Below are 27,030 nucleotides of genomic sequence, written 5' to 3'. Positions count from 1 at the left end.
TGTTGGTAGCAGGTTTTTCTCGGCAAGACTTCCGAACGTTCCAGCATTCAGTTCATTAAGGTTTAGGGTTAAGGTAAGTGATAGTATTAGCATATATGCTGGAATGTTCGAAAGTCTATACAATAAAAAACCAGCAGACTCAGACTGGCTGGAATTTTTCCACACCTGAAAAAAAAAAGGTGAAACATTGTAATATTTTTCCAAACTACTACTTGTTTGTACATTGATTATTTTATTTTATTTTGTTATTATAAGTATTCCCAGCAATGTCTGATGTACATAGAATGCTACATATAAGGTCATGGATAAATAAAATGGTTTTTTGTTTGTTTATAATTAAAGTGAATTCTTATATTGCAAGATGCCAATTGATATATTAGTACATTAATTGTAGTCTTTTCATATTTGTTAGTAGAAATAAAATTTAGCTAGCTGAAATATAAGATGTTTGTTTTTTAAAGAAATATTTCATATTTTATTTGTACTATTAAAGTAACCCATCATTCCTCTGTATTTCAGTACATAAAATTAAGAAAGAATTTCTGATTTCTGTCAAGATGGCAGGATTCATAGTCATCGTTTTGTGCATCTCCCTCTCCTGTGGAGCAGCAGGGCAAAGTACATCAGTTGCTCCTGCAGGGGAGACTGCTCCATCTTGGTTTCAAGTATTAGGGGAGACTACTTCTGACATGTTTGAGGGATCAGGGGACACTACTCCAGCAGGATTTGAAGAAATTGGATTAATTACTGGTAGATATACCATTACAATCAGTAAGCATGTAATGTTGACTGTGGAGAAACCATTACAATCAGTAAGTATATAGTGTTGACTGGAGAGACCATTACAATCAGTAAGCATGTAGTGTTGACTGGAGAGAAGTCATTACAATCAGTAAACATGTTGTGTTGACTCTGGAGAAGCCATTTCAATCAGTAAGTATGTAGTGTTGACTGGAGAGACCATTACAATCGGTAAGAATGTAGTGTTGACTGTGGAGAAGTCATTACAATCGATAAACATGTAGTGTTGACCGGAGAGACCATTACAATCAGTATGTAGTGTTGACTGTGGAGAAGTCATTACAATCGATAAACATGTAGTGTTGACTGTGGAGAGACCATTACAATCAGTAAGCATGTAGTGTTGACCGGAGAGACCATTACAATCAGTATGTAGTGTTGACTGGAGAGACCATTACAATCAGTAAGTATCTAGTGTTGACTGGAGAGACCATTACAATCAGTATGTAGTGTTGATTGGAGAGACCATTACAATCAGTGAGCATGTAGTGTTGACTGGAGAGACCATTACAATCAGTGAGCATGTAGTGTTGACTGGAGAGACCATTACAATCAGTAAGCATGTAGTGTTGACTGGAGAGACCATTACAATCAGTAAGCATGTAGTGTTGATTATGGAGAAGTCATTACAATCAGTAAGTATGTAGTGTTGACTCTGGAGAAGTCATTACAATAAGTAAGTATGTAGTGTTGACTGGAGAGACCATTACAATCAGTAAGCATGTAGTGTTGACTGGAGAGACCATTACAATCAGTAAGCATGTAGTGTTGACTGGAGAGACCATTAAAATCAGTAAACACCACAATCTATGGCTATATGGCTAAAACGGAATCAAATTTAAAAAAAAATTATTATTAAAACGGTTGTGAACGATGATATCTTCAATAAAACATCAGCTATATTAATAATTTATGACTTTGTTTTATTTTTATGTCTATTATAGAGAAGATAGAATTATTAGCAGCTAGCTAGAAGTCGGTAAAGTGCAACCAATCCATCTCTGCAGCAAACATTTGTATTGTTATCTACAAAATGCAGCCCACAGGTGTTTACAGAAAACACACATTGTTTACATTTCAACATTTAATAATGAATGTTCTGACCAGACATTTTCACCCCAACACTGTTTTCGACAATACATTGAAATGCCGTTATAGCTAAAACAAATTTAAAAAAAGATACTCTGTTAAACAACAATATATTGCTCTATAGGCTGGCGGATACCAGATCAGCATACTTGAAATTTAAGTAGATATAAGCACTAAAATTAAAAATTTAATGCAATTTTTTTTTTTTTAAATAGTACATTTAACATTAGTTGTTTTAGACATTTATTCATTGCACACATTTCCCATGTATAACTGAGAATTAGATAAACTGACATGCTCAACTGTCTTGTTTCAAAATGGCAGCAGGACTGGAATAACCAAGGTTTTTCTCATTTATTTTTTCATAGGTCCTGAACAGAACATGATGGAGAAACTCCCAGACTTCACTTTGTGTCCGAATATGTCCCAGTGTTTAGCTTTGTACAGTTTTAATCGTACAATCCCATCGTTTGACTTCAACAACAAAGAATTATTGTCACAATTGTTATTAACCCAATGTAGGTAAGTAATGGTTAGTGATTAACAATTATACTTCATTACTTTGTAGCATACCTGTTTAAGCAAGCTTACATAATTTTTTTTTTTTTTTTAATGTGTTTTGTTTAACGACACCGCTAGAGCACATTGACTTATTAATCATCAGCTGTTGATGTCAAACATTTGGTCATTCTGACATACAGTCCTAGAAAGGAAACCTGCTATATTTTGCCATTAGTAGCAAGGGATCATTTATATGCAGGATAGGACATACCATGGTCTTTGATATACCAGTCATGGTGGACTTGCTGGAATGAGAAATAGCCCAATAAATCCTCCAACGGGGATCGATCCCAGACCGACTGCATCAAGTGACCCGGCTACGTCCCGCCTCTTACTTGATGTTTTAATCAGATCTTATACCAGGAAGAAGGGTATGGGGGAGCAGATGTATTGTTTTCTTTGTGTTGCAGTTTTTGTTTTGGAAATACTTAATATTAGTCTTTAAATAAAACCATTTTAAACGTGTTTGTACCCTGGTCATAACCTATCAAAGGGTTTTTATCAGAGAATGAGCAAAACTGGGGGATTTTCCCTAATGTTATATTAATGTGAGAGGATGGAAGTGTTCATGAGCACTTCTACACTAAACTATATTGCATCTATCTAATATAGATGATGTTTGCTTTCAAACCAGCTAGTATACCATGACTGGTATATTAAAGGTCATCGTATGTATTATTCTCTTTGTGGTATGGTGCATATAAAGGACCCCTTACACAAGGCTTCTAGATTATGGTAGCCCCACTTCCATGGCTAGTGATATTCAGTGCTGGACTAGTAAATAACTACTAGTGCCATGCCCAACGACCAGTGAAAAACAAAATGGTCAAATGTTGCAGTTAAGTTTATTTTCTAAATATGAATATCCTGACCCCACCCCAACCCCCAATGTTAGTGTTTTTAAGCTCTATCTCCCTCTTAAGGTGACATACCTGATTATTACTATTTTTAGTCAAATTGTATTAACTTAAAGTAGGGCTAGTGAATTTTTAATTGTGGCTAGTAAATTTTAAAAATCACTGATTCCCATGGCTAGTGGTGTCAGTAAACAAAACAAACTTTAACTTTAATCATTCAACCATTAAGTCAAGATTTCTTTCATTCTTTATTTCACTCAGACCATATTCATGGTACATGAGGTAAAATAAATGTATCATTTTGTGCAATGTGAACAAGTTAAACATTTAAGATAAATTTCCAATAGGAGAACAAAGTACCGTAATGATGAAATACTATAATATATACATATACAGTGGACTCTGTCTAAACCGGATTCTGTGTAATCTGGATCTCTGCGTAAACCGGTCCATTTCTAAAGTCCCGTCCAGCTACCGTTTATCTCTTAGGTATAAATCTCTGCCTAATCCGTACTCTGTCTACTTCGGACTCCGGATCAAAAATCAAGAACGAAAGAACCGTTCATGCATTAATTACCTCTGTATACACCGGACTGGGCTTTGCCTGAACGACGGGCTGCTGAATTAGTTGAACAATGATCGTCAATTGCCACGTAATCAGGACACCATCAAAGATCAAATATAAAATGTAATCACACCCGTGTGGAGTTTACTCTTATTGCGGTAGGCTGTTAGATCTGGATTTTGTATTCAAATAATTTCGTACGTACGAATAAATGTTTTAGGAAATAAAATGAAATTTAACCTGGTATAAATATTAGAACGACCAGAAACACGTTTAATATGCAGCCACTAATATGTTATGCAGAAACATATATTTGATATGTAATTACAATCGTTAAAAAGTCTCTCTTAGTGGATAACATCTAAAAAATTGCAGCAAACTCAGAAATGTCCTTTTAGGTATATTTTTTATGTCTGTGAAATAATCGATTGCAAGTCTGACTTGTATGACTGTGTTTCTCAACCATCCATGGGTTCAAATGTCATTGTTGATAGCGAGTTGTCGATCATTCAAGAACCATAACTCTGGATGAACTCTGTCTAAACCGGTCCTCTATGTAAACCGGACTATTTCGACGGTACAAAGTGAGTCCGGTTTAGACAGAGTCCACTGTACATGTCTATAACTACATACATACATGTACAATCACATAAATCACATAAATCCATATACAGTGAAACCTCTCAAAACTGGACCCTCCGTAAACCAGACATTATACTTGGTTCTGAAGGTGTCCGGTTTAGAGGGGTTTCACTGTACATACAAATATGTCGGTAAAATGTTCATGTTTTTATCACATCATTTTAAGACCTGGTTTTATATATTGAAAAAGATTTTATTTTTATTTTTACAGTGTCTGTTAAACAATATCTTAATTTAATAACACTAATACTCTAAATTGGATGTCTCATTATGCGATTTGTCGTACCAACTTGTCACATGTCATTTGTAGGCTCTACAACAGGGCTCAAACTTAAGAATATTTCCAATTTGTCATGGGTAAAACAGCTCACCAACGACAATTTTGAGCCTGCCTATGGCAATTTGTTTTAAATAAACAAGACTGAAAGATTATTTTGCTGTATGTAGACATATTTCAAATGTGCAAATGTTATACCTGGCAGATAATGTACACCAGGTGTATACATTTTGCCATTGTTGAGGAGTTTTATCGGTGGCATAAAAATGCTGTTGGTGATGCTCCCTACCTACGGCAGTTTTATATCTCAATGACAGCAATTGCCGTCAGGCCAGTGCCGTCATTAAGTTTGAGCCATGCTACAAAAATTGAACATATAGGACTTGTCCTTCTGATTTGGATGTTCTTACAGTACTGTTTGATCACATGCGACAATTCAGTGCGACTAATCACATAATAAGAACACCACTTAAGCAGTAGTAGTCATCTAAAAGTAAGCCATTAGACATAAGGTTGGTGGGTACAGGGCTCACATCCTGGTACCGGATCCCACCCAGAGCGAGTTTTAAAGACTCAATGGGTAGGTGTAAGATCATTACACCTTCTCAAACCACTAACATCTAACCCACTGTCCTGGACAGACAACCCAGATAACTGATGTGTGTGTGCCCAGGACAGCATGCTTGAACCTTAATTAGATATAAGCACGGAAATAAGTTAAAAGGAAAGGAAAGGAAAAGGTCATTACTGGTTTTTGCCTATATTTGATTTATTTCAGGAACGTTGTACTTCTTAATCAGTGTTTGGAGTCGGAGAGTCTGAGTTGTGGTCTGCCAGGTGTAGCAAAGAAGTTCACTGAGATTGATACTTTCTTGAAAGAAATGTGTCCTGGTAAATATTATTTATCACTGTCAGACATTGTCAGATGGAAAAAAACAACTACAGTGAAATTTCTTTAAACTTGACACCCAATAGCCGATTATTAATGAATGAATGTGCTCTAGTAATGTCATTAAACTTGACACCCAATAGCCGATTATTAATGAATGAATGTGCTCTAGTAATGTCATTAAACTTGACACCCAATAGCCGATTATTAATGAATGAATGTGCTCTAGTAATGTCATTAAACTTGACACCCAATAGCCAATTATTAATAAATGAATGTGCTCTAGTAATGTCATTAAACAAAACAAACTTTAAACTTTCATACATTCTTGAAAGAAATGTCTTCTGGTAATTATTCTTTTCACTCTGTAAAACATTGTCAGATGGAAAACAAAACAAAAAATTACAGTGAATCCCTTCTAAAAGTGGACACCTATGGGACCAAAGTTAGTTTGCTTTGTTTAACAACACCACTAGTGCACATCGGCTTTTGGGTGTCAAACATTTGGTCATTTTGAAATATAGTCTTAGAGAGGAAACCCATTACATTTGTCCATTAGTAGCAAGGGATCTTTTATATGCACCATCCCACAGACAGGATAGGATAGCACATAACAGGCCTTTGATATACCAGTCGTGGTGCACTGGCTGAAACAAGAAATAGCCCAATGGGCCCATCGACGAGGATCAATCTAGACCTGACAGCGCATCAAGCGAGCGCTTCACTACAGGGCTACATCCTGCCCCCACCCTCCAATGGGCCCACAGACGAGGATCAATCTAGACCTGACAGCGCATCAAGCGGGCGCTTCACTACAGGGCTACATCCTGCCCCCACCCTCCAATGGGCCCACCGCCGAGGATCAATCTAGACCTGACAGCGCATCAAGCGGGCGCTTCACTACAGGGCTACATCCTGCCCCCACCCCCCAATGGGCCCACCGCCGAGGATCAATCTAGACCTGACAGCGCATCAAGCGAGCGCTTCACTACAGGGCTACATCCTGCCCCCACCCTCCAATGGGCCCATCGACGAGGATCAATCTAGACCTGACAGCGCATCAAGCGAGCACTTCACTACAGGGCTACATCCTGCCCCCACCCTCCAATGGGCCCACCGACGAGGATCAATCTAGACCTGACAGCGCATCAAGCGAGCGCTTCACTACAGGGCTACATCCTGCCCCCACCCTCCAATGGGCCCACCGCCGAGGATCAATCTAGACCTGACAGCGCATCAAGCGAGCGCTTCACTACAGGGCTACATCCTGCCCCCACCCTCCAATGGGCCCATCGACGAGGATCAATCTAGACCTGACAGCGCATCAAGCGAGCGCTTCACTACAGGACTACATCCTGCCCCCACCCTCCAATGGGCCCATCGACGAGGATCAATCTAGACCTGACAGCGCATCAAGCGGGCGCTTCACTACAGGGCTACATCCTGCCCCCACCCTCCAATGGGCCCATCGACGAGGATCAATCTAGACCTGACAGCGCATCAAGGGAGCGCTTCACTACAGGGCTACATCCTGCCCCCACCCTCCAATGGGCCCACCGCCGAGGATCAATCTAGACCTGACAGCGCATCAAGCGAGCGCTTCACTACAGGGCTACATCCTGCCCCCACCCTCCAATGGGCCCACAGACGAGGATCAATCTAGACCTGACAGCGCATCAAGGGAGCGCTTCACTACAGGGCTACATCCTGCCCCCACCCTCCAATGGGCCCATCGACGAGGATCAATCTAGACCTGACAGCGCATCAAGCGAGCGCTTCACTACAGGGCTACATCCTGCCCCCACCCTCCAATGGGCCCATCGACGAGGATCAATCTAGACCTGACAGCGCATCAAGGGAGCGCTTCACTACAGGGCTACATCCTGCCCCCACCCTCCAATGGGCCCATCGACGAGGATCAATCTAGACCTGACAGCGCATCAAGCGGGCGCTTCACTACAGGGCTACATCCTGCCCCCACCCTCCAATGGGCCCATCGACGAGGATCAATCTAGACCTGACAGCGCATCAAGGGAGCGCTTCACTACAGGGCTACATCCTGCCCCCACCCTCCAATGGGACCACAGACGAGGATCAATCTAGACCTGACAGCGCATCAAGGGAGCGCTTCACTACAGGGCTACATCCTGCCCCCACCCCCCAATGGGCCCACCGCCGAGGATCAATCTAGACCTGACAGCGCATCAAGCGAGCGCTTCACTACAGGGCTACATCCTGCCCCCACCCTCCAATGGGCCCATCGACGAGGATCAATCTAGACCTGACAGCGCATCAAGGGAGCGCTTCACTACAGGGCTACATCCTGCCCCCACCCTCCAATGGGCCCATCGACGAGGATCAATCTAGACCTAACAGCGCATCAAGCGAGCGCTTCACTACAGGGCTACATCCTGCCCCCACCCTCCAATGGGCCCATCGACGAGGATCAATCTAGACCTGACAGCGCATCAAGCGAGCGCTTCACTACAGGGCTACATCCTGCCCCCACCCTCCAATGGGCCCATCGACGAGGATCAATCTAGACCTGACAGCACATCAAGGGAGCGCTTCACTACAGGGCTACATCCTGCCCCCACCCTCCAATGGGCCCATCGACGAGGATCAATCTAGACCTGACAGTGCATCAAGCGAGCGCTTCACTACAGGGCTACATCCTGCCCCCACCCTCCAATGGGCCCATCGACGAGGATCAATCTAGACCTGACAGCGCATCAAGCGAGCGCTTCACTACAGGGCTACATCCTGCCCCCACCCTCCAATGGGCCCATCGACGAGGATCAATCTAGACCTGACAGCGCATCAAGCGAGCGCTTCACTACAGGGCTACATCCTGCCCCCACCCTCCAATGGGCCCACCGACGAGGATCAATCTAGACCTGACAGCGCATCAAGCGAGCGCTTCACTACAGGGCTACATCCTGCCCCCACCCTCCAATGGGCCCACAGACGAGGATCAATCTAGACCTGACAGCGTATCAAGCGAGCGCTTCACTACAGGGCTACATCCTGCCCCCACCCTCCAATGGGCCCACCGACGAGGATCAATCTAGACCTGACAGCGCATCAAGCGGGCGCTTCACTACAGGGCTACATCCTGCCCCCACCCTCCAATGGGCCCACCGCCGAGGATCAATCTAGACCTGACAGCGCATCAAGCGAGCGCTTCACTACAGGGCTACATCCTGCCCCCACCCTCCAATGGGCCCATCGACGAGGATCAATCTAGACCTGACAGCGCATCAAGCGAGCGCTTCACTACAGGGCTACATCCTGCCCCCACCCTCCAATGGGCCCATCGACGAGGATCAATCTAGACCTGACAGCGCATCAAGGGAGCGCTTCACTACAGGGCTACATCCTGCCCCCACCCTCCAATGGGCCCATCGACGAGGATCAATCTAGACCTGACAGCGCATCAAGCGAGCGCTTCACTACAGGGCTACATCCTGCCCCCACCCTCCAATGGGCCCACCGACGAGGATCAATCTAGACCTGACAGCGCATCAAGCGAGCGCTTCACTACAGGGCTACATCCTGCCCCCACCCTCCAATGGGCCCACCGCCGAGGATCAATCTAGACCTGACAGCGTATCAAGCGAGCGCTTCACTACAGGGCTACATCCTGCCCCCACCCTCCAATGGGCCCACCGACGAGGATCAATCTAGACCTGACAGCGCATCAAGCGGGCGCTTCACTACAGGGCTACATCCTGCCCCCACCCTCCAATGGGCCCACCGCCGAGGATCAATCTAGACCTGACAGCGCATCAAGCGAGCGCTTCACTACAGGGCTACATCCTGCCCCCACCCCCCAATGGGACCAAGAAAAAAATTAAGTTTGAAGGGGTATCTGGTTTAGAAAGGTTCTTTTCTGCACTGATATTTAAAAAAGGAACCGTGAAAAAAGTTTAATCTTAACAGAATTCCAGTTTACTCACGGTTTAGTTTTGAGAAATTTCACTGTATTTTTAATTGTCAAGTCTTTTAATGTGTTTTAAATTTGAATAACCATCCTTTTGTCTTTTTATGTTGTTGGTTTTTATATTCTTTAACATCATTTCTGATTAGGATTTTCTATTAATTTGTCATATGTTCAATTTTTATATATACTCTTCAAAAAAAGAAACGCAAAAGGGTACAAATGTGTTATAACTCAGATTTTATGTTTCCTACCGGTTCATGCTTTGTGAATATAAGGTCATTGCATGTCCCAAACACATTCCCACGGTTACATTCGATAAAACGCAGCTACTGTACAATAAAGTTCCAAAATGTGAATATTCGCAAAAACGCAGCCACATGCAAACCATGTCACCACTGCACGTGCGCTGTCTGCACATGAAACATGAACACCAACAGTATAAAAGTGCAGGGTGTTCGCTTGCCTGGCCTCTGTATCTGGCCGACAGTTGACAATCCAGGACATGCCACGTCTCAGTGAACCGCAGAGAAACAATGCCATCGGCCGACTAGACGCAGGCGAATCCAGAACGGCCGTTGCCAGGGCATTCCATGTGTGCCCAAGCACCATCTCCAGACTGTGGGACCGTTACCAGCAACATGGATCAACACGTGACCTCCCTAGATCCGGTCGACCATGGGTCCCTACCCCCGGGCAGGACCGCTACATCCGGGTACGCCACCTTCGGGAACGATTGACTACTGCCACCTCCACAGCCGCAGCAATACCAGGTTTGCGCAGGATATCCGACCAGACCGTACGGAACTGCCTACGTGAGGTAGGAATTCGTGCCAGACGTCCAGTTCGAGGTGTCATCTTAACACCACAACACCGTCGACTCCGACTGCAGTGGTGCCAGATTCATCGACAATGGCCTCAACTGCGATGGAGACAGGTGTGGTTCAGTGACGAGTCCCGATTTCTGCTCCGACGTCATGATGGAAGATGTCGCGTGTATAGGCGTCGTGGTGAACGTTATGCGGCAAACTGCATGCAGGAAGTGGACAGATTCGGCGGGGGTAGTGTCATGGTGTGGGCAGCCATCTCACACACTGGCAGAACTGACCTGGTCCACGTGCAGGGCAACCTGAATGCACAGGGCTACATTGACCAGATCCTTCGGCCACACATCGTTCCAGTTATGGCCAACGCCAACGCAAACACAGTGTTCCAACATGACAACGCCAGGCCTCACACAGCACGTCTCACAACGGCTTTCCTACAGAACAACAACATTAATGTCCTTCCTTGGCCATCGACATCACCGGATTTGAACCCAACTGAGCATCTATGGGACGAGTTGGACCGACGCCTCCGACAGCGACAACCACAGCCCCAGACCCTGCCCGAGCTGGCAGCAGCCTTGCAGGCCGAGTGGGCCACCATCCCCCGGGATGTCATCCGTACTCTGGTTGCTTCAATGGGCAGGCGGTGCCAGGCAGTTGTCAACACACGCGGAGGCCACACCCGGTATTGACTCCAGATGACCTTGACCTTGGTGGTGTGTCCTATCACTTACTCACAATGGACTAGAGTGAATTGTGAACAATCCTGCAACATTTGGTAATTATCGGACTCACCATTCAATAATTAAATCAATTCTCCAAATGTTACGACAATGTGGTTTTGCGTTTCTTCTTTTGAAGAGTATATATTTTTTTAAATGCACTACAATATTTCCTTTCTCTCCTTTGACTTCCATTACATTAAACACACTAAGTTTACACTTACATTTAAGTTTACATTCTATAATTAGTGCACAATTATTTGGGAAACATGTCTTTGTTGTCTAGTGCAAAACATTTTTATAACTATTATTCTAGAGTTATTTAGGTTATAAAAGTGAAAAAGAGTTAATCATAGAAAGATTATGCATAGGATCGATTAATTTTTAGTTATTTATTACAAATAAATGTTGAAATAACTAAACATTGTAGTTTGAACTTTGACATAGAACTTTTAAGTGTCCTACTCTGTTTTCAGGTCTTGTTGTTTTGCCTTCATCAGGATGTCCCGAATTACAGATCTGTCTGCTTCGTCTGTTAACATCTTCAGATATTTTGAACTATAATTATGAAACAAATCTACAGTGCAAGTAAGTGATTGGTCCACTAAAGTGTGTCATTTACTTAATCTGATCACCAGTTTCTCAGGATTTGCAGTATTCAGCAATGGAGGGCGGGATGTAGCCCAGATTTGCAGTATTCAGCAATAGAGGGCGGGATGTAGCCCAGATTTGCAGTATTCAGCAAGGGAGGGCGGGATGTAGCCCAGATTTGCAGTATTCAGCAAGGGAGGGCGGGATGTAGCCCATATTTGCAGTATTCAGCAATAGAGGGCGGGATGTAGCCCATATTTGCAGTATTCAGCAAGGGAGGGCGGGATGTAGCCCATATTTGCAGTATTCAGCAAGGGAGGGCGGGATGTAGCCCAGATTTGCAGTATTCAGCAATGGAGGGCGGGATGTAGCCCAGATTTGCAGTATTCAGCAATGGAGGGAGGGCGGGATGTAGCCCAGATTTGCAGTATTCAGCAATGGAGGGAGGGCGGGATGTAGCCCAGATTTGCAGTATTCAGCAATGGAGGGAGGGCGGGATGTAGCCCAGATTTGCAGTATTCAGCAATGGAGGGAGGGCGGGATGTAGCCCAGATTTGCAGTATTCAGCAATGGAGGGAGGGCGGGATGTAGCCCAGATTTGCAGTATTCAGCAATGGAGGGAGGGCGGGATGTAGCCCAGATTTGCAGTATTCAGCAATGGAGGGAGGGCGGGATGTAGCCCAGATTTGCAGTATTCAGCAATGGAGGGAGGGCGGGATGTAGCCCAGATTTGCAGTATTCAGCAATGGAGGGAGGGCGGGATGTAGCCCAGATTTGCAGTATTCAGCAATGGAGGGAGGGCGGGATGTAGCCCAGATTTGCAGTATTCAGCAATGGAGGGAGGGCGGGATGTAGCCCAGATTTGCAGTATTCAGCAATGGAGGGAGGGCGGGATGTAGCCCAGATTTGCAGTATTCAGCAATGGAGGGAGGGCGGGATGTAGCCCAGATTTGCAGTATTCAGCAATGGAGGGAGGGCGGGATGTAGCCCAGATTTGCAGTATTCAGCAATGGAGGGAGGGCGGGATGTAGCCCAGATTTGCAGTATTCAGCAATGGAGGGAGGGCGGGATGTAGCCCAGATTTGCAGTATTCAGCAATGGAGGGAGGGCGGGATGTAGCCCAGATTTGCAGTATTCAGCAATGGAGGGAGGGCGGGATGTAGCCCAGATTTGCAGTATTCAGCAATGGAGGGAGGGCGGGATGTAGCCCAGATTTGCAGTATTCAGCAATGGAGGGAGGGCGGGATGTAGCCCAGATTTGCAGTATTCAGCAATGGAGGGAGGGCGGGATGTAGCCCAGATTTGCAGTATTCAGCAATGGAGGGAGGGCGGGATGTAGCCCAGATTTGCAGTATTCAGCAATGGAGGGAGGGCGGGATGTAGCCCAGATTTGCAGTATTCAGCAATGGAGGGAGGGCGGGATGTAGCCCAGATTTGCAGTATTCAGCAATGGAGGGAGGGCGGGATGTAGCCCATATTTGCAGTATTCAGCAATGGAGGGAGGGCGGGATGTAGCCCATATTTGCAGTATTCAGCAATGGAGGGAGGGCGGGATGTAGCCCATATTTGCAGTATTCAGCAATGGAGGGAGGGCGGGATGTAGCCCATATTTGCAGTATTCAGCAATGGAGGGAGGGCGGGATGTAGCCCATATTTGCAGTATTCAGCAATGGAGGGAGGGCGGGATGTAGCCCATATTTGCAGTATTCAGCAATGGAGGGAGGGCGGGATGTAGCCCAGATTTGCAGTATTCAGCAATGGAGGGAGGGCGGGATGTAGCCCAGATTTGCAGTCTTCAGCAATGGAGGGCGGGATGTAGCCCAGATTTTGCAGTCTTCAGCAATGGAGGGCGGGATGTAGCCCAGATTTGCAGTATTCAGCAATGGAGGGCAGGATGTAGCCATTGCACCACAAATGGTATATCAAAGGCCTTGGTATGTGCTGCCCTCTCTGCGGGATGATGCATATAAAAGATCCCTTGCTACTAATGGAAAAATGTAGCAGATTTCCTCTCTAAGACTGTATATTAAAATTACCAATTGTTTGACATCGAACAGCCGATGATTAATCAGGGCTAGCTTTGGCTCAGCACAAAACTTCAGAAATGGCAGAAACCCAGTAATTTTGTATCAGAATATAAATTATTACATAAAATTATTTCGCCAAATCAAAATAAAATTCGCCAATTGTTTTTGAAATTCAAAATTGGCAAATTTGGCGAGTGCAATAGGTAGCCCTGATTAATAAATCAATGTGCTCTAGTGGTGTCATTAAACAAAACAAACTTGTTTTGTGCTGCTATTTAGTAACTAGCCTATATCATTATTAAATATAAATCATTGTATAATTATGTGAATAAAGTGTAAAAAGCTGTTAAAAATACAGTAGAATATAAAAATCAAGATGAGTATATGTAATTTAAAACTTTAAATAGAAATGAAAATATTTAAAAATTTCAAATTAATTCTGGGTGGAATTTTAAAAGATTATTGCAACACTTAGCCCAGATAGTGACAGCAGGGTTAGGTCTGGGTGAGCAAACTATTTCACCAAAATATATAAATAAAAAACCCAAAAAAACTCAAAGTTATTTTCCAACAAATATTAATTATTACATGGATTTTTTCCGCTAAATTAAAATAAAATTTGCCAATTATTCCTAAAATTTGCATTGGCGAGTGGCAGGGCTAGCCCTGGATGGGGAACGTCACTGTCACCACATAATTGTATAACTGTTATTTTTAATGCAAATAATCCTATACATACATTTTTGTATACTATACACAATTTTTGTTATTTTTAATGTAAATAATCCTATACATATACTTACCTTTGTTTGACACCCAATAGCTGATGTGTAGTTTTGTGCTGGGGTGTCATTAAACATTCATTCATTTATTCATTCATTCATTCATTCATTCATTCTTTTTTTTCTTTCTTTTTTTTTCTTTTTTTTCATTCATTCATTCTTAACCAGATGTTATACACCAAATCATTTTTGTTTATAATGAAATATGTTGAGGTGTCATTAAAAAGCCATCATCCATTTCACACACCATGAGTGATACCGTTTATCAAAGGCCGTGGTATGTGCTATCCTGTCTGTGGAATGGTACATATAAAAGATTCCTTGCTACTAATAGAAAATGTAGCTGGTTTTCTCTGATGACTAGTAGTCAGAATTACCAAATGTTTGACATCCAATTGCTAATGATTAAAAAAATATCAATGTGCTCTAATGGTGTTGTTAAAAAAAAAACCACTTTAACTTTCATCCCATTTCACATTCAGTTTATCTATCTTGTGTAAAAGTACTATTATATCTTTATCATACATATCTAATTCAACAGTATGGAGATTTACTAGGCCTGTCCAGAATTGAACAAGTGTCCCATGACTGATATATCAAAAACCATGACGTGCTGTCCTGTTTGTGAGGAAGTGCATATAAAAGATCCCATTGAGCGAGTAGTTATATAAAATGTAAATTAAAACTTGTTTTAATGCCTTTTATACAGGTACGATTTTGTTACAATTTAATAATTTGGCCAGAATGGAACTATTTCCACAAAAGAATGTTCCTAGTTATTGTACAAAAGGACATGGGGTTGTGAGGTGAAAAGGCCCTGAGGCGCATTAATCCCACTGGTACCATTCTGTGGAAAAGCCAAGCTACACGAGATACATGGTTGTTCTGAACCCCACCTAAGACCATTCTTTACTCATCACAAAGATTGGAGTATAAACATACGTTTTGTATACTCTGTGTTACATACTGACATGTTATGTAACTAACTCTGTCATTTTGAATCAAAGGCCTTTTCATTTACAATCCGCCTGTCTCCTCTTTTGTTTATCATTGGTGGTCATACAAGCTTGCTCTCTTTAGGATCCTGTATAAATATTCTCATTAGTTTTCTTTTTCTATGGGTTGTCATGCCACGACCAGAGGCGGTCAGACCCTTTTTAAGGGCTCTAGGGCCAACCTAGGGAGACACCACAGCATCATAGAGGTCTAATTAACGAGCTACTCTCGATTCACTTATGTCAAAACCTATATTAGCTCCAGAACTTTCTTTTTGACCAACTGTTCAAAATTGCACCCAAATTCCTCAATCAAACTTGTGCACCTTTTCTCTTTTGGCATAATTCTTGCTCCATTAAAAATTCCATAGCACCATACCCCACCCCCCACCCCCCACCCCCCCCACCCCCCGTGCCTGCTACCGGCCACGGTCAGGCTGCTGGTGCTCACTTGCACCTGCCTGTGCAGGCGGTCCCTCCCCCCCCACCTTTCCTGTCCTGGACAGAGGAGCCGGAGCTCTTGTGCCCAAGACAGGCGTGCACTATAACAGCTTGCTCTGAATGTGCACATAAAGCCCTATGAAATGACATGACATGACATTCTTTTTCTCAAAGACAAATTAAGTGTTTTGTGTTTTTCAGATTTTTTGATTGGACCTACCTTTGTTACTCATATCGTTATGAAAACTGTTTAACGTTTTCTATGGAGAAAGCTTCTCGCATCTCAGAATATTCACGATCAATCGGGTGTTTGGCTAATGAAACTGGTAAGACAAGACAACACAACAATTTGTTATTGACAGCTTGAGAAACAAACTTTGCTTTAAATGTTATACTAAAATTATTAACTGTAACTAAAGTTTTGGTTACAATGGCCAAATGTTGTTAAAAAAAAAATGGATTTAAATAAAATTGAATGCATTTTGTACGTTAAATATTATTTCAAAGCGATGTTAGTGTTTTACGAAATCATTAAATCATCGTAAGCTATAACATCACTATGGCATGTACTATAGTGACGTCATATCTTAAGATGGTTTTACGATTTCATAGTGCTAATATGGCTTCAAAAATATGGACCCTGTTTATATTCATTATATTCAATTCACTTTAAAATCTCTAGGCTTGATCATTCCAATGTCATTTACTGTATGGACGTCACATCTTATATGTTTTAATATATTTGTTTTCACTTCCAGATGTATGTCTGTCAAAATCCTGTCCACATCAGTGTCAATTGGTTCTTGACTCAGAATACCTCTGCACTTGTCCTCCTGGCTACTATGGTGATGGCACAAACTGCACTGACATTGATGAATGTATGAACCCGTTCGAATACTACTGTGACATAGAGACATGTCAGAACTTTGTCGGTGGATACAACTGTACCCAGTGCATGTCAGGGTTTGAATTGGACATCCAGGAAGCCAGATGTAAAGACAAAGACGAATGTGCCCTTCAGGACAACATCTGTCCGCAGAACTGCTCCAATGAGATAGGGACATTCTCCTGTTTGTGTTTTGCTGGTTACCGTGGCACCGGGGATGTCTGTACTGACATCGATGAATGTGCTCTACCTAGCAATCTCTCTCCCTGTCCGCTGCAGAACTGTGTCAACACTCCAGGCAGCTATACCTGCAGCAGCTGCTGGCCAGGCTATCAACACAATGCTAGTTCCATGCTGTGTGAAGTGGCCAATGAATGCCAGACACAACAGCAACACAAGTGCCCCCATGTCTGTGAAAGCACGGATGGTGGATACGTCTGTCGGTGTCCTAAAGGCTTTATCGGTGATGGTTTTGAGTGTGTAGATGTTGATGAATGCCGCAATGAGACGCAGTACCACTGTCCACTGGAGGACTGCATTAACACCAATGGATCCTACATCTGCAGTAGGTGCAGCAGTGGTTACAAATGGACAGGTATTTGTGAAGATATCAATGAATGCTTACAGAATATCTGCCCATATCATTGTGAGAATTTTGATGCTGGCTTTCACTGCATATGCCCAGTGGGGTTTGATGGGGATGGATTCAATTGCACAGATACCAATGAATGCTTGCACGAAGATGAGTTTCATTGTCCATTTGACAACTGTAAAAACATGCAGGCTACATTTTCTTGTATTGATTGCGAAACTGGATACCATTTTGCTAATAAATGGCATGGCTTTGGTTCCTGTTTTGACAATGATGAATGTAGTAACAGTAGCACTAATAAATGTGCACAAGAATGTGTGAATGTTCCAGGTGCATACAATTGCAGTTGTTCCCATGGTTACACAGGAGATGGGTTTTCATGTCTTGACATTGATGAATGTTTGGATGCTAAACTTAACAATTGCTCTCAAGAATGTACTAATTTTCCAGGTAATTTTTCTTGTAATTGTTACCTTGGTTACACAGGAGATGGGTATTCATGCATTGACATTGATGAATGTTCAGATTCTGAACTTAATCACTGTGATCAGGAATGTATTAATTTTCCCGGGAATTTTTCTTGTAAATGTTACAATGGTTACACAGGAAATGGGTTTGAATGCCTTGATATTGATGAATGTTTGGATACCAAACTTAATAATTGCTCTCAGAAATGTAGTAATTTTCCAGGAAACTTTTCTTGTAGTTGTAGCCATGGTTACACAGGAGATGGGATTACATGTGTTGACATTGATGAATGCTTAGATCCTGAATTTAATCAGTGTGCTCAGGAATGCAGAAATTTTCCAGGGCAATATTCCTGTAACTGTTACCATGGTTACACAGGAGAGGGATCTTCATGCTCTGACATTGATGAATGTTTAGATGACAAATTGAATAATTGTTCACAGGAATGTGTCAACTTTCCAGGCAACTTTTCTTGTAGTTGTTACCATGGTTACACAGGAGATGGGTTTACATGTGTTGACATTGATGAGTGCTTTGATTCTGAACTTAATAATTGCTCTCAGAAATGTAGTAATTTTCCAGGAAACTTTTCTTGTAGTTGTCACAGTGGTTATGCAGGAGATGGGATTACATGTGTTGACATTGATGAATGCTTAGATCCTGAATTTAATCACTGTGCTCAGGAATGCAGAAATTTTCCAGGGCAATATTCTTGTAACTGTTACCCTGGTTACACAGGAGAAGGATCTTCATGTTCTGACATTGATGAATGTCTGGATACTAAACTTAATAATTGCTCTCAGGAATGTAATAACTTCCCAGGAAACTTTTCTTGTAATTGTTACCATGGTTACACAGGAGATGGGATTACATGTGTTGACATTGATGAATGCTTAGATCCTGAATTTAATCACTGTGTTCAGGAATGCAGAAATTTTCCAGGGCAATATTCCTGTAACTGTTACCATGGTTACACAGGAGAGGGATCTTCATGTTCTGACATTGATGAATGTTTAGATGACAAATTGAATAATTGTTCACAGGAATGTGTCAACTTTCCAGGCAACTTTTCTTGTAGTTGTTACCATGGTTACACAGGAGATGGGTTTACATGTGTTGACATTGATGAGTGTTTTGATTCTGAACTTAATAATTGTGGCCAGCAATGTAGTAATTTTCCAGGAAACTTTTCTTGTAGTTGTCACAGTGGTTATGCAGGAGATGGGATTACATGTGTTGATATTGATGAATGCTTAGATCCTGAATTTAATCACTGTGCTCAGGAATGCAGAAATTTTCCAGGGCAATATTCTTGTAACTGTTACCATGGTTACACAGGAGAGGGATCTTCATGTTCTGACATTGATGAATGTCTGGATACTAAACTTAATAATTGCTCTCAAGAATGTAATAACTTCCCAGGCAACTTTTCTTGTAATTGTTACCATGGTTACACAGGAGATGGGATTACATGTGTTGACATTGATGAATGCTTAGATCCTGAATTTAATCACTGTGCTCAGGAATGCAGAAATTTTCCAGGGCAATATTCTTGTAACTGTTACCCTGGTTACACAGGAGAAGGATCTTCATGTTCTGACATTGATGAATGTCTGGATACTAAACTTAATAATTGCTCTCAGGAATGTAATAACTTCCCAGGCAACTTTTCTTGTAATTGTTACCATGGTTACACAGGAGATGGGATTACATGTGTTGACATTGATGAATGCTTAGATCCTGAATTTAATCACTGTGCTCAGGAATGCAGAAATTTTCCAGGGCAATATTCTTGTAACTGTTACCCTGGTTACACAGGAGAAGGATCTTCATGTTCTGACATCGATGAATGTTTGGATACTAAACTTAATAATTGCTCTCAGAAATGTAGTAATTTTCCAGGAAACTTTTCTTGTAGTTGTCGCCATGGTTACACAGGAGATGGGATTACATGTGTTGACATTGATGAATGCTTAGATCCTGAATTTAATCACTGTGCTCAGGAATGCAGAAATTTTCCAGGGCAATATTCTTGTAACTGTTACCATGGTTACACAGGAGAGGGATCTTCATGTTCTGACATTGATGAATGTTTAGATGACAAATTGAATAATTGTTCACAGGAATGTGTCAACTTTCCAGGCAACTTTTCTTGTAGTTGTTACCATGGTTACACAGGAGATGGGTTTACATGTGTTGACATTGATGAGTGTTTTGATTCTGAACTTAATAATTGTGTCCAGCAATGTAGTAATTTTCCAGGAAACTTTTCTTGTAGTTGTCACAGTGGTTATGCAGGAGATGGGATTACATGTGTTGACATTGATGAATGCTTAGATCCTGAATTTAATCACTGTGCTCAGGAATGCAGAAATTTTCCAGGGCAATATTCTTGTAACTGTTACCATGGTTACACAGGAGAGGGATCTTCATGTTCTGACATTGATGAATGTCTGGATACTAAACTTAATAATTGCTCTCAGGAATGTATAACTTCCCAGGCAACTTTTCTTGTAATTGTTACCATGGTTACACAGGAGATGGGATTACATGTGTTGACATTGATGAATGCTTAGATCCTGAATTTAATCACTGTGCTCAGGAATGCAGAAATTTTCCAGGGCAATATTCTTGTCTGTTACCCTGTAGGATCTTCATGTTCTGACATTGATGAATGTCTGGATACTAAACTTAATAACAGGAATGTAATAACTTCCCAGGCAACTTTTCTTGTAATTGTTACCATGGTTACACAGGAGATGGGATTACATGTGTTGACATTGATGAATGCTTAGATCCTGAATTTAATCACTGTGCTCAGGAATGCAGAAATTTTCCAGGGCAATATTCTTGTAACTGTTACCCTGGTTACACAGGAGAAGGATCTTCATGTTCTGACATCGATGAATGTTTGGATACTAAACTTAATAATTGCTCTCAGAAATGTAGTAATTTTCCAGGAAACTTTTCGTGTACATTGATGGGATTAATGTGTTGTTTATGATGATCCTGAATTTAATCACTGTGCTCAGGAATGCAGAAATTTTGCAATATTCTTGTAACTGTTACCATGGTTACACAGGAGAGGGATCTTCATGTTCTGACATTGATGAATGTTTAGATGACAAATTGAATAATTGTTCACAGGAATGTGTCAACTTTCCAGGCAACGTTTCTTGTAGTTGTTACCATGGTTACACAGGAGATGGGTTTACATGTGTTGACATTGATGAGTGTTTTGATTCTGAACTTAATAATTGTGGCCAGCAATGTAGTAATTTTCCAGGAAACTTTTCTTGTAGTTGTCACAGTGGTTATGCAGGAGATGGGATTACATGTGTTGACATTGATGAATGCTTAGATCCTGAATTTAATCACTGTGCTCAGGAATGCAGAAATTTTCCAGGGCAATATTCTTGTAACTGTTACCATGGTTACACAGGAGAGGGATCTTCATGTTCTGACATTGATGAATGTCTGGATACTAAACTTAATAATTGCTCTCAGGAATGTAATAACTTCCCAGGCAACTTTTCTTGTAATTGTTACCATGGTTACACAGGAGATGGGATTACATGTGTTGACATTGATGAATGCTTAGATCCTGAATTTAATCACTGTGCTCAGGAATGCAGAAATTTTCCAGGGCAATATTCTTGTAACTGTTACCCTGGTTACACAGGAGAAGGATCTTCATGTTCTGACATTGATGAATGTCTGGATACTAAACTTAATAATTGCTCTCAGGAATGTAATAACTTCCCAGGCAACTTTTCTTGTAATTGTTACCATGGTTACACAGGAGATGGGATTACATGTGTTGACATTGATGAATGCTTAGATCCTGAATTTAATCACTGTGCTCAGGAATGCAGAAATTTTCCAGGGCAATATTCTTGTAACTGTTACCATGGTTACACAGGAGAGGGATCTTCATGTTCTGACATTGATGAATGTTTAGATGACAAATTGAATAATTGTTCACAGGAATGTGTCAACTTTCCAGGCAACGTTTCTTGTAGTTGTTACCATGGTTACACAGGAGATGGGTTTACATGTGTTGACATTGATGAGTGTTTTGATTCTGAACTTAATAATTGTGTCCAGCAATGTAGTAATTTTCCAGGAAACTTTTCTTGTAGTTGTCACAGTGGTTATGCAGGAGATGGGATTACATGTGTTGACATTGATGAATGCTTAGATCCTGAATTTAATCACTGTGCTCAGGAATGCAGAAATTTTCCAGGGCAATATTCTTGTAACTGTTACCATGGTTACACAGGAGAGGGATCTTCATGTTCTGACATTGATGAATGTCTGGATACTAAACTTAATAATTGCTCTCAGGAATGTAATAACTTCCCAGGCAACTTTTCTTGTAATTGTTACCATGGTTACACAGGAGATGGGATTACATGTGTTGACATTGATGAATGCTTAGATCCTGAATTTAATCACTGTGCTCAGGAATGCAGAAATTTTCCAGGGCAATATTCTTGTAACTGTTACCCTGGTTACACAGGAGAAGGATCTTCATGTTCTGACATTGATGAATGTCTGGATACTAAACTTAATAATTGCTCTCAGGAATGTAATAACTTCCCAGGCAACTTTTCTTGTAATTGTTACCATGGTTACACAGGAGATGGGATTACATGTGTTGACATTGATGAATGCTTAGATCCTGAATTTAATCACTGTGCTCAGGAATGCAGAAATTTTCCAGGGCAATATTCTTGTAACTGTTACCATGGTTACACAGGAGAGGGATCTTCATGTTCTGACATTGATGAATGTTTAGATGACAAATTGAATAATTGTTCACAGGAATGTGTCAACTTTCCAGGCAACTTTTCTTGTAGTTGTTACCATGGTTACACAGGAGATGGGTTTACATGTGTTGACATTGATGAGTGTTTTGATTCTGAACTTAATAATTGTGGCCAGCAATGTAGTAATTTTCCAGGAAACTTTTCTTGTAGTTGTCACAGTGGTTATGCAGGAGATGGGATTACATGTGTTGACATTGATGAATGCTTAGATCCTGAATTTAATCACTGTGCTCAGGAATGCAGAAATTTTCCAGGGCAATATTCTTGTAACTGTTACCCTGGTTACACAGGAGAGGGATCTTCATGTTCTGATATTGATGAATGTTTGGATACTAAACTTAATAATTGCTCTCAGGAATGTAATAACTTCCCAGAAAACTTTTCTTGTAATTGTTACCATGGTTACACAGGAGATGGGATTACATGTGTTGACATTGATGAATGCTTAGATCCTGAATTTAATCACTGTCCTCAGGAATGCAGAAATTTTCCAGGGCAATATTCTTGTAACTGTTACCATGGTTACACAGGAGAGGGATCTTCATGTTCTGACATTGATGAATGTTTAGATGACAAACTGAATAATTGTTCACAGGAATGTGTCAACTTTCCAGGCAACGTTTCTTGTAGTTGTTACCATGGTTACACAGGAGATGGGTTTACATGTGTTGACATTGATGAGTGTTTTGATTCTGAACTTAATAATTGTGGCCAGCAATGTAGTAATTTTCCAGGAAACTTTTCTTGTAGTTGTCACAGTGGTTATGCAGGAGATGGGATTACATGTGTTGACATTGATGAATGCTTAGATCCTGAATTTAATCACTGTGCTCAGGAATGCAGAAATTTTCCAGGGCAATATTCTTGTAACTGTTACCCTGGTTACATAGGAGAAGGATCTTCATGTTCTGATATTGATGAATGTTTGGATACTAAACTTAATAATTGCTCTCAGAAATGTAGTAATTTTCCAGGAAACTTTTCTTGTAGTTGTAGCCATGGTTACACAGGAGATGGGATTACATGTGTTGACATTGATGAATGCTTAGATCCTGAATTTAATCAGTGTGCTCAGGAATGCAGAAATTTTCCAGGGCAATATTCCTGTAACTGTTACCATGGTTACACAGGAGAGGGATCTTCATGCTCTGACATTGATGAATGTTTAGATGACAAATTGAATAATTGTTCACAGGAATGTGTCAACTTTCCAGGCAACTTTTCTTGTAGTTGTTACCATGGTTACACAGGAGATGGGTTTACATGTGTTGACATTGATGAGTGCTTTGATTCTGAACTTAATAATTGCTCTCAGAAATGTAGTAATTTTCCAGGAAACTTTTCTTGTAGTTGTCACAGTGGTTATGCAGGAGATGGGATTACATGTGTTGACATTGATGAATGCTTAGATCCTGAATTTAATCACTGTGCTCAGGAATGCAGAAATTTTCCAGGGCAATATTCTTGTAACTGTTACCCTGGTTACACAGGAGAAGGATCTTCATGTTCTGACATTGATGAATGTTTGGATACCAGACTTAATAATTGCTCTCAGAAATGTAGTAATTTTCCAGGAAACTTTTCTTGTAGTTGTCGCCATGGTTACACAGGAGATGGGATTACATGTGTTGACATTGATGAATGCTTAGATCCTGAATTTAATCACTGTGTTCAGGAATGCAGAAATTTTCCAGGGCAATATTCTTGTAACTGTTACCCTGGTTACACTGGAGAAGGATCTTCATGTTCTGACATTGATGAATGTATGGATACTAAACTTAATAATTGTTCACAGGAATGTACCAACTTTCCAGGCAACTTTTCTTGCAGTTGTTTTCATGGTTACACAGGAGATGGATTTTCATGTGCTGATATTGATGAGTGTTCTGCCCAAGAACTTAATAATTGTTCACGCGACTGCGAAATATGTCCTGATACATGCGTTAACACTGTAGGTGCGTTTATTTGCGAATGCTCAAAAGGTTTTGCTTTGGACAATGGGACTTGTGCTGACGTTGATGAATGCCGTGATAAGTTTTCAAATGTCTGCCCCCATCTTTGTGACAATCAGTATGGCTCCTACGACTGCCAGTGCCACACTGGTTTTACTGGTGACGGAATTAGCTGTGTGGACATAGATGAGTGTGAGGACTTGAGCACCTGTCATCAGTCCTGTCTCAACACCGAAGGCAGCTATTTTTGCGAATGTTATCATGGTTTCGTGATGGCTGACTCGCACTGTATCGATATCGATGAATGCAGCATTCCTGAAACCAGAGTCTGTGAACAGACTTGCATCAACTCGGTGGGCAGCTATTCCTGTGAGTGTGGACCTGGCTACAGACTGGAGGGACAAGGAGCGTGTGTTGATGTTCCCGAGTGCGAGTCGCCCCATCTTAACAACTGCAGCCAGAGCTGTGTGGACGTGCCATCTGGCTTCATGTGTTCATGCTGGAACGGCTACACTGGCGATGGGGTCAACTGTATGGACATTGATGAGTGCCAGGAGAACACTAATTCTGGATGCATGCACAATTGTACTAACACTCCTGGAAGCTTTCGCTGCACCTGTCTTGATGGGTTCATCATCCAGGGCTTCCAGTGCTTGGATGTTGATGAATGCAATGATTCTGCCATCCACCAGTGCAGCCAAGAGTGTGTAAATACACCAGGTAATCATTTCTTTTATATATATATTTTTTTTTCATTTCAACTTATTATCATGCTTATATTCAATTAAGGTTCAAGCACGCTGTTCTGGGCCGACACCTCAGCTAACTGGACTGTCTGTCCAGGACAGTGAGTTAATTGTTAATGGTTTGTGGTTATTGAGAGAGAAGGTGTAGTCTTCTCTGGGTGGGAGCCAGTACCGAGCTGTGAACCCTGTACCTACCAGCCTTATGTCCGATGGCTTAACCACACCACCACCGAGGCCGGTACAAGAGTGGGATATAGCTCAGTGGTAGAGTGCTTGTTTAGGTTGTCATCATAATTCACTTTCTTATGTCTTTCAGTACATTTCCTATGTCCGAATATATTCTGTGAAAAAATTGTACAATATCCAAAGGCTCACATTGTTGCTTTCATTAGGTAGTACAATCTCTTGGTAACTGGTGTGTACAACATCAATGTACCGGTAGGCTGACCTTGAATGTTTTGAGTTATTCACCTTTATGTCAGAGCACAACCTCATTTTCCTGTTAATTCAGTAAGTGGCAGCATACAAAATGTACAGTTGTTATCATTTAGTAATCAAAATAACAATAAGTAACCATAAACCAATGGATTATTTAAGTACTACAGAGGTCGCTGTACATGTAATCGTCAACAAAAAATTTGAAAAGACATTTCAGTATTTCACATAATTAAAAAAAATATTTAAAATGTAGCCGTTTCCTAAACCAGACTAAGCTGCTACACAACATAACAACACGAGGATTTGCTCAACTTTATCCCTCCCAAATCAATCAAACTATTTCTTAATTGGTACAACAAAGACCTAAACAATTTAAAAGACATACTTTCCCCAAACAGGGAAATTCTAAATTTTATGTCGCTACAAAGAAAATTTAATTTAAATGGTAATTATTTGCTTTATTTCAGATTAATTAACTACATTCCAAACACCTGTTACATAGAATAAGAGGACAGAAAATAAAATTTGATACCCAAGTAATAAGACTGCAAAAACAAAAAAGAGTATAAAGTGATATATAATTTATATGTGAATAAAATTCAGTGATCCATGTCTAACATGAGCTGCAAATGGTCACAACAACTTAATAATAACATTACTGAAACTTTTCTGTCTCAATGTTTTGAAATGGCACGAACAACCACAATAGATATTAAAACTCGGAATTTCCAGTTCAAACTTATGCATCGCATTCTGACAACGAATACTTACCTACAGAAATGTGTTATACAGAGTGACAATTTATGTACTTTTTGTAGAACATTTATTTTTTCATTGCTCTCTTTCTCAAACGTTTTGGCAAGATTTCAAAATGTGGTTTAAAGATAAAACAGATTTGATTGTAAATCTTAATATAATCGACATATTACTTGGGAATCCTTTACAGAGTATCTTAGTAAACCACATCGTTGTCTTATGTAAAAAAAAAAAAAATATATATAGTTGTAAATATGCCAATCGAAATCCTAAATTTTCTGAAGCTATAAGTATAATAAAACATAATAGAAATATTGAAAAGTATATTTATGCAAATAATGACCATTTCACAAA

The 27,030-nt window shown here is 41.2% G+C and overlaps 1 protein-coding gene across 1 annotated transcript; it reads left to right on the top strand.

The window, feature by feature from the left end:
* Nucleotides 1–557: 557 nt before the first annotated feature.
* LOC121379809 (fibrillin-2-like) lies at nt 558–26,392 on the top strand. The gene is made up of 9 exons (XM_041508460.1): nt 558–750; nt 2,259–2,331; nt 5,571–5,683; nt 11,647–11,758; nt 16,208–16,332; nt 16,765–19,842; nt 21,515–21,850; nt 24,740–25,456; nt 26,388–26,392. Exons 1-9 carry the CDS (start codon nt 558–560, stop codon nt 26,390–26,392), a joined length of 4,752 nt encoding a protein of 1,583 aa, XP_041364394.1.
* Nucleotides 26,393–27,030: the final 638 nt, after the last annotated feature.

Source organism: Gigantopelta aegis, chromosome 8, assembly GCF_016097555.1.
Source record: "Gigantopelta aegis isolate Gae_Host chromosome 8, Gae_host_genome, whole genome shotgun sequence".
In the NCBI taxonomy this organism is placed as follows: domain Eukaryota; kingdom Metazoa; phylum Mollusca; class Gastropoda; order Neomphalida; family Peltospiridae; genus Gigantopelta; species Gigantopelta aegis.
The sequence above is the reverse complement of the archived record's forward strand: the minus strand, read 5'-3'. Positions and strand labels throughout refer to the sequence as shown.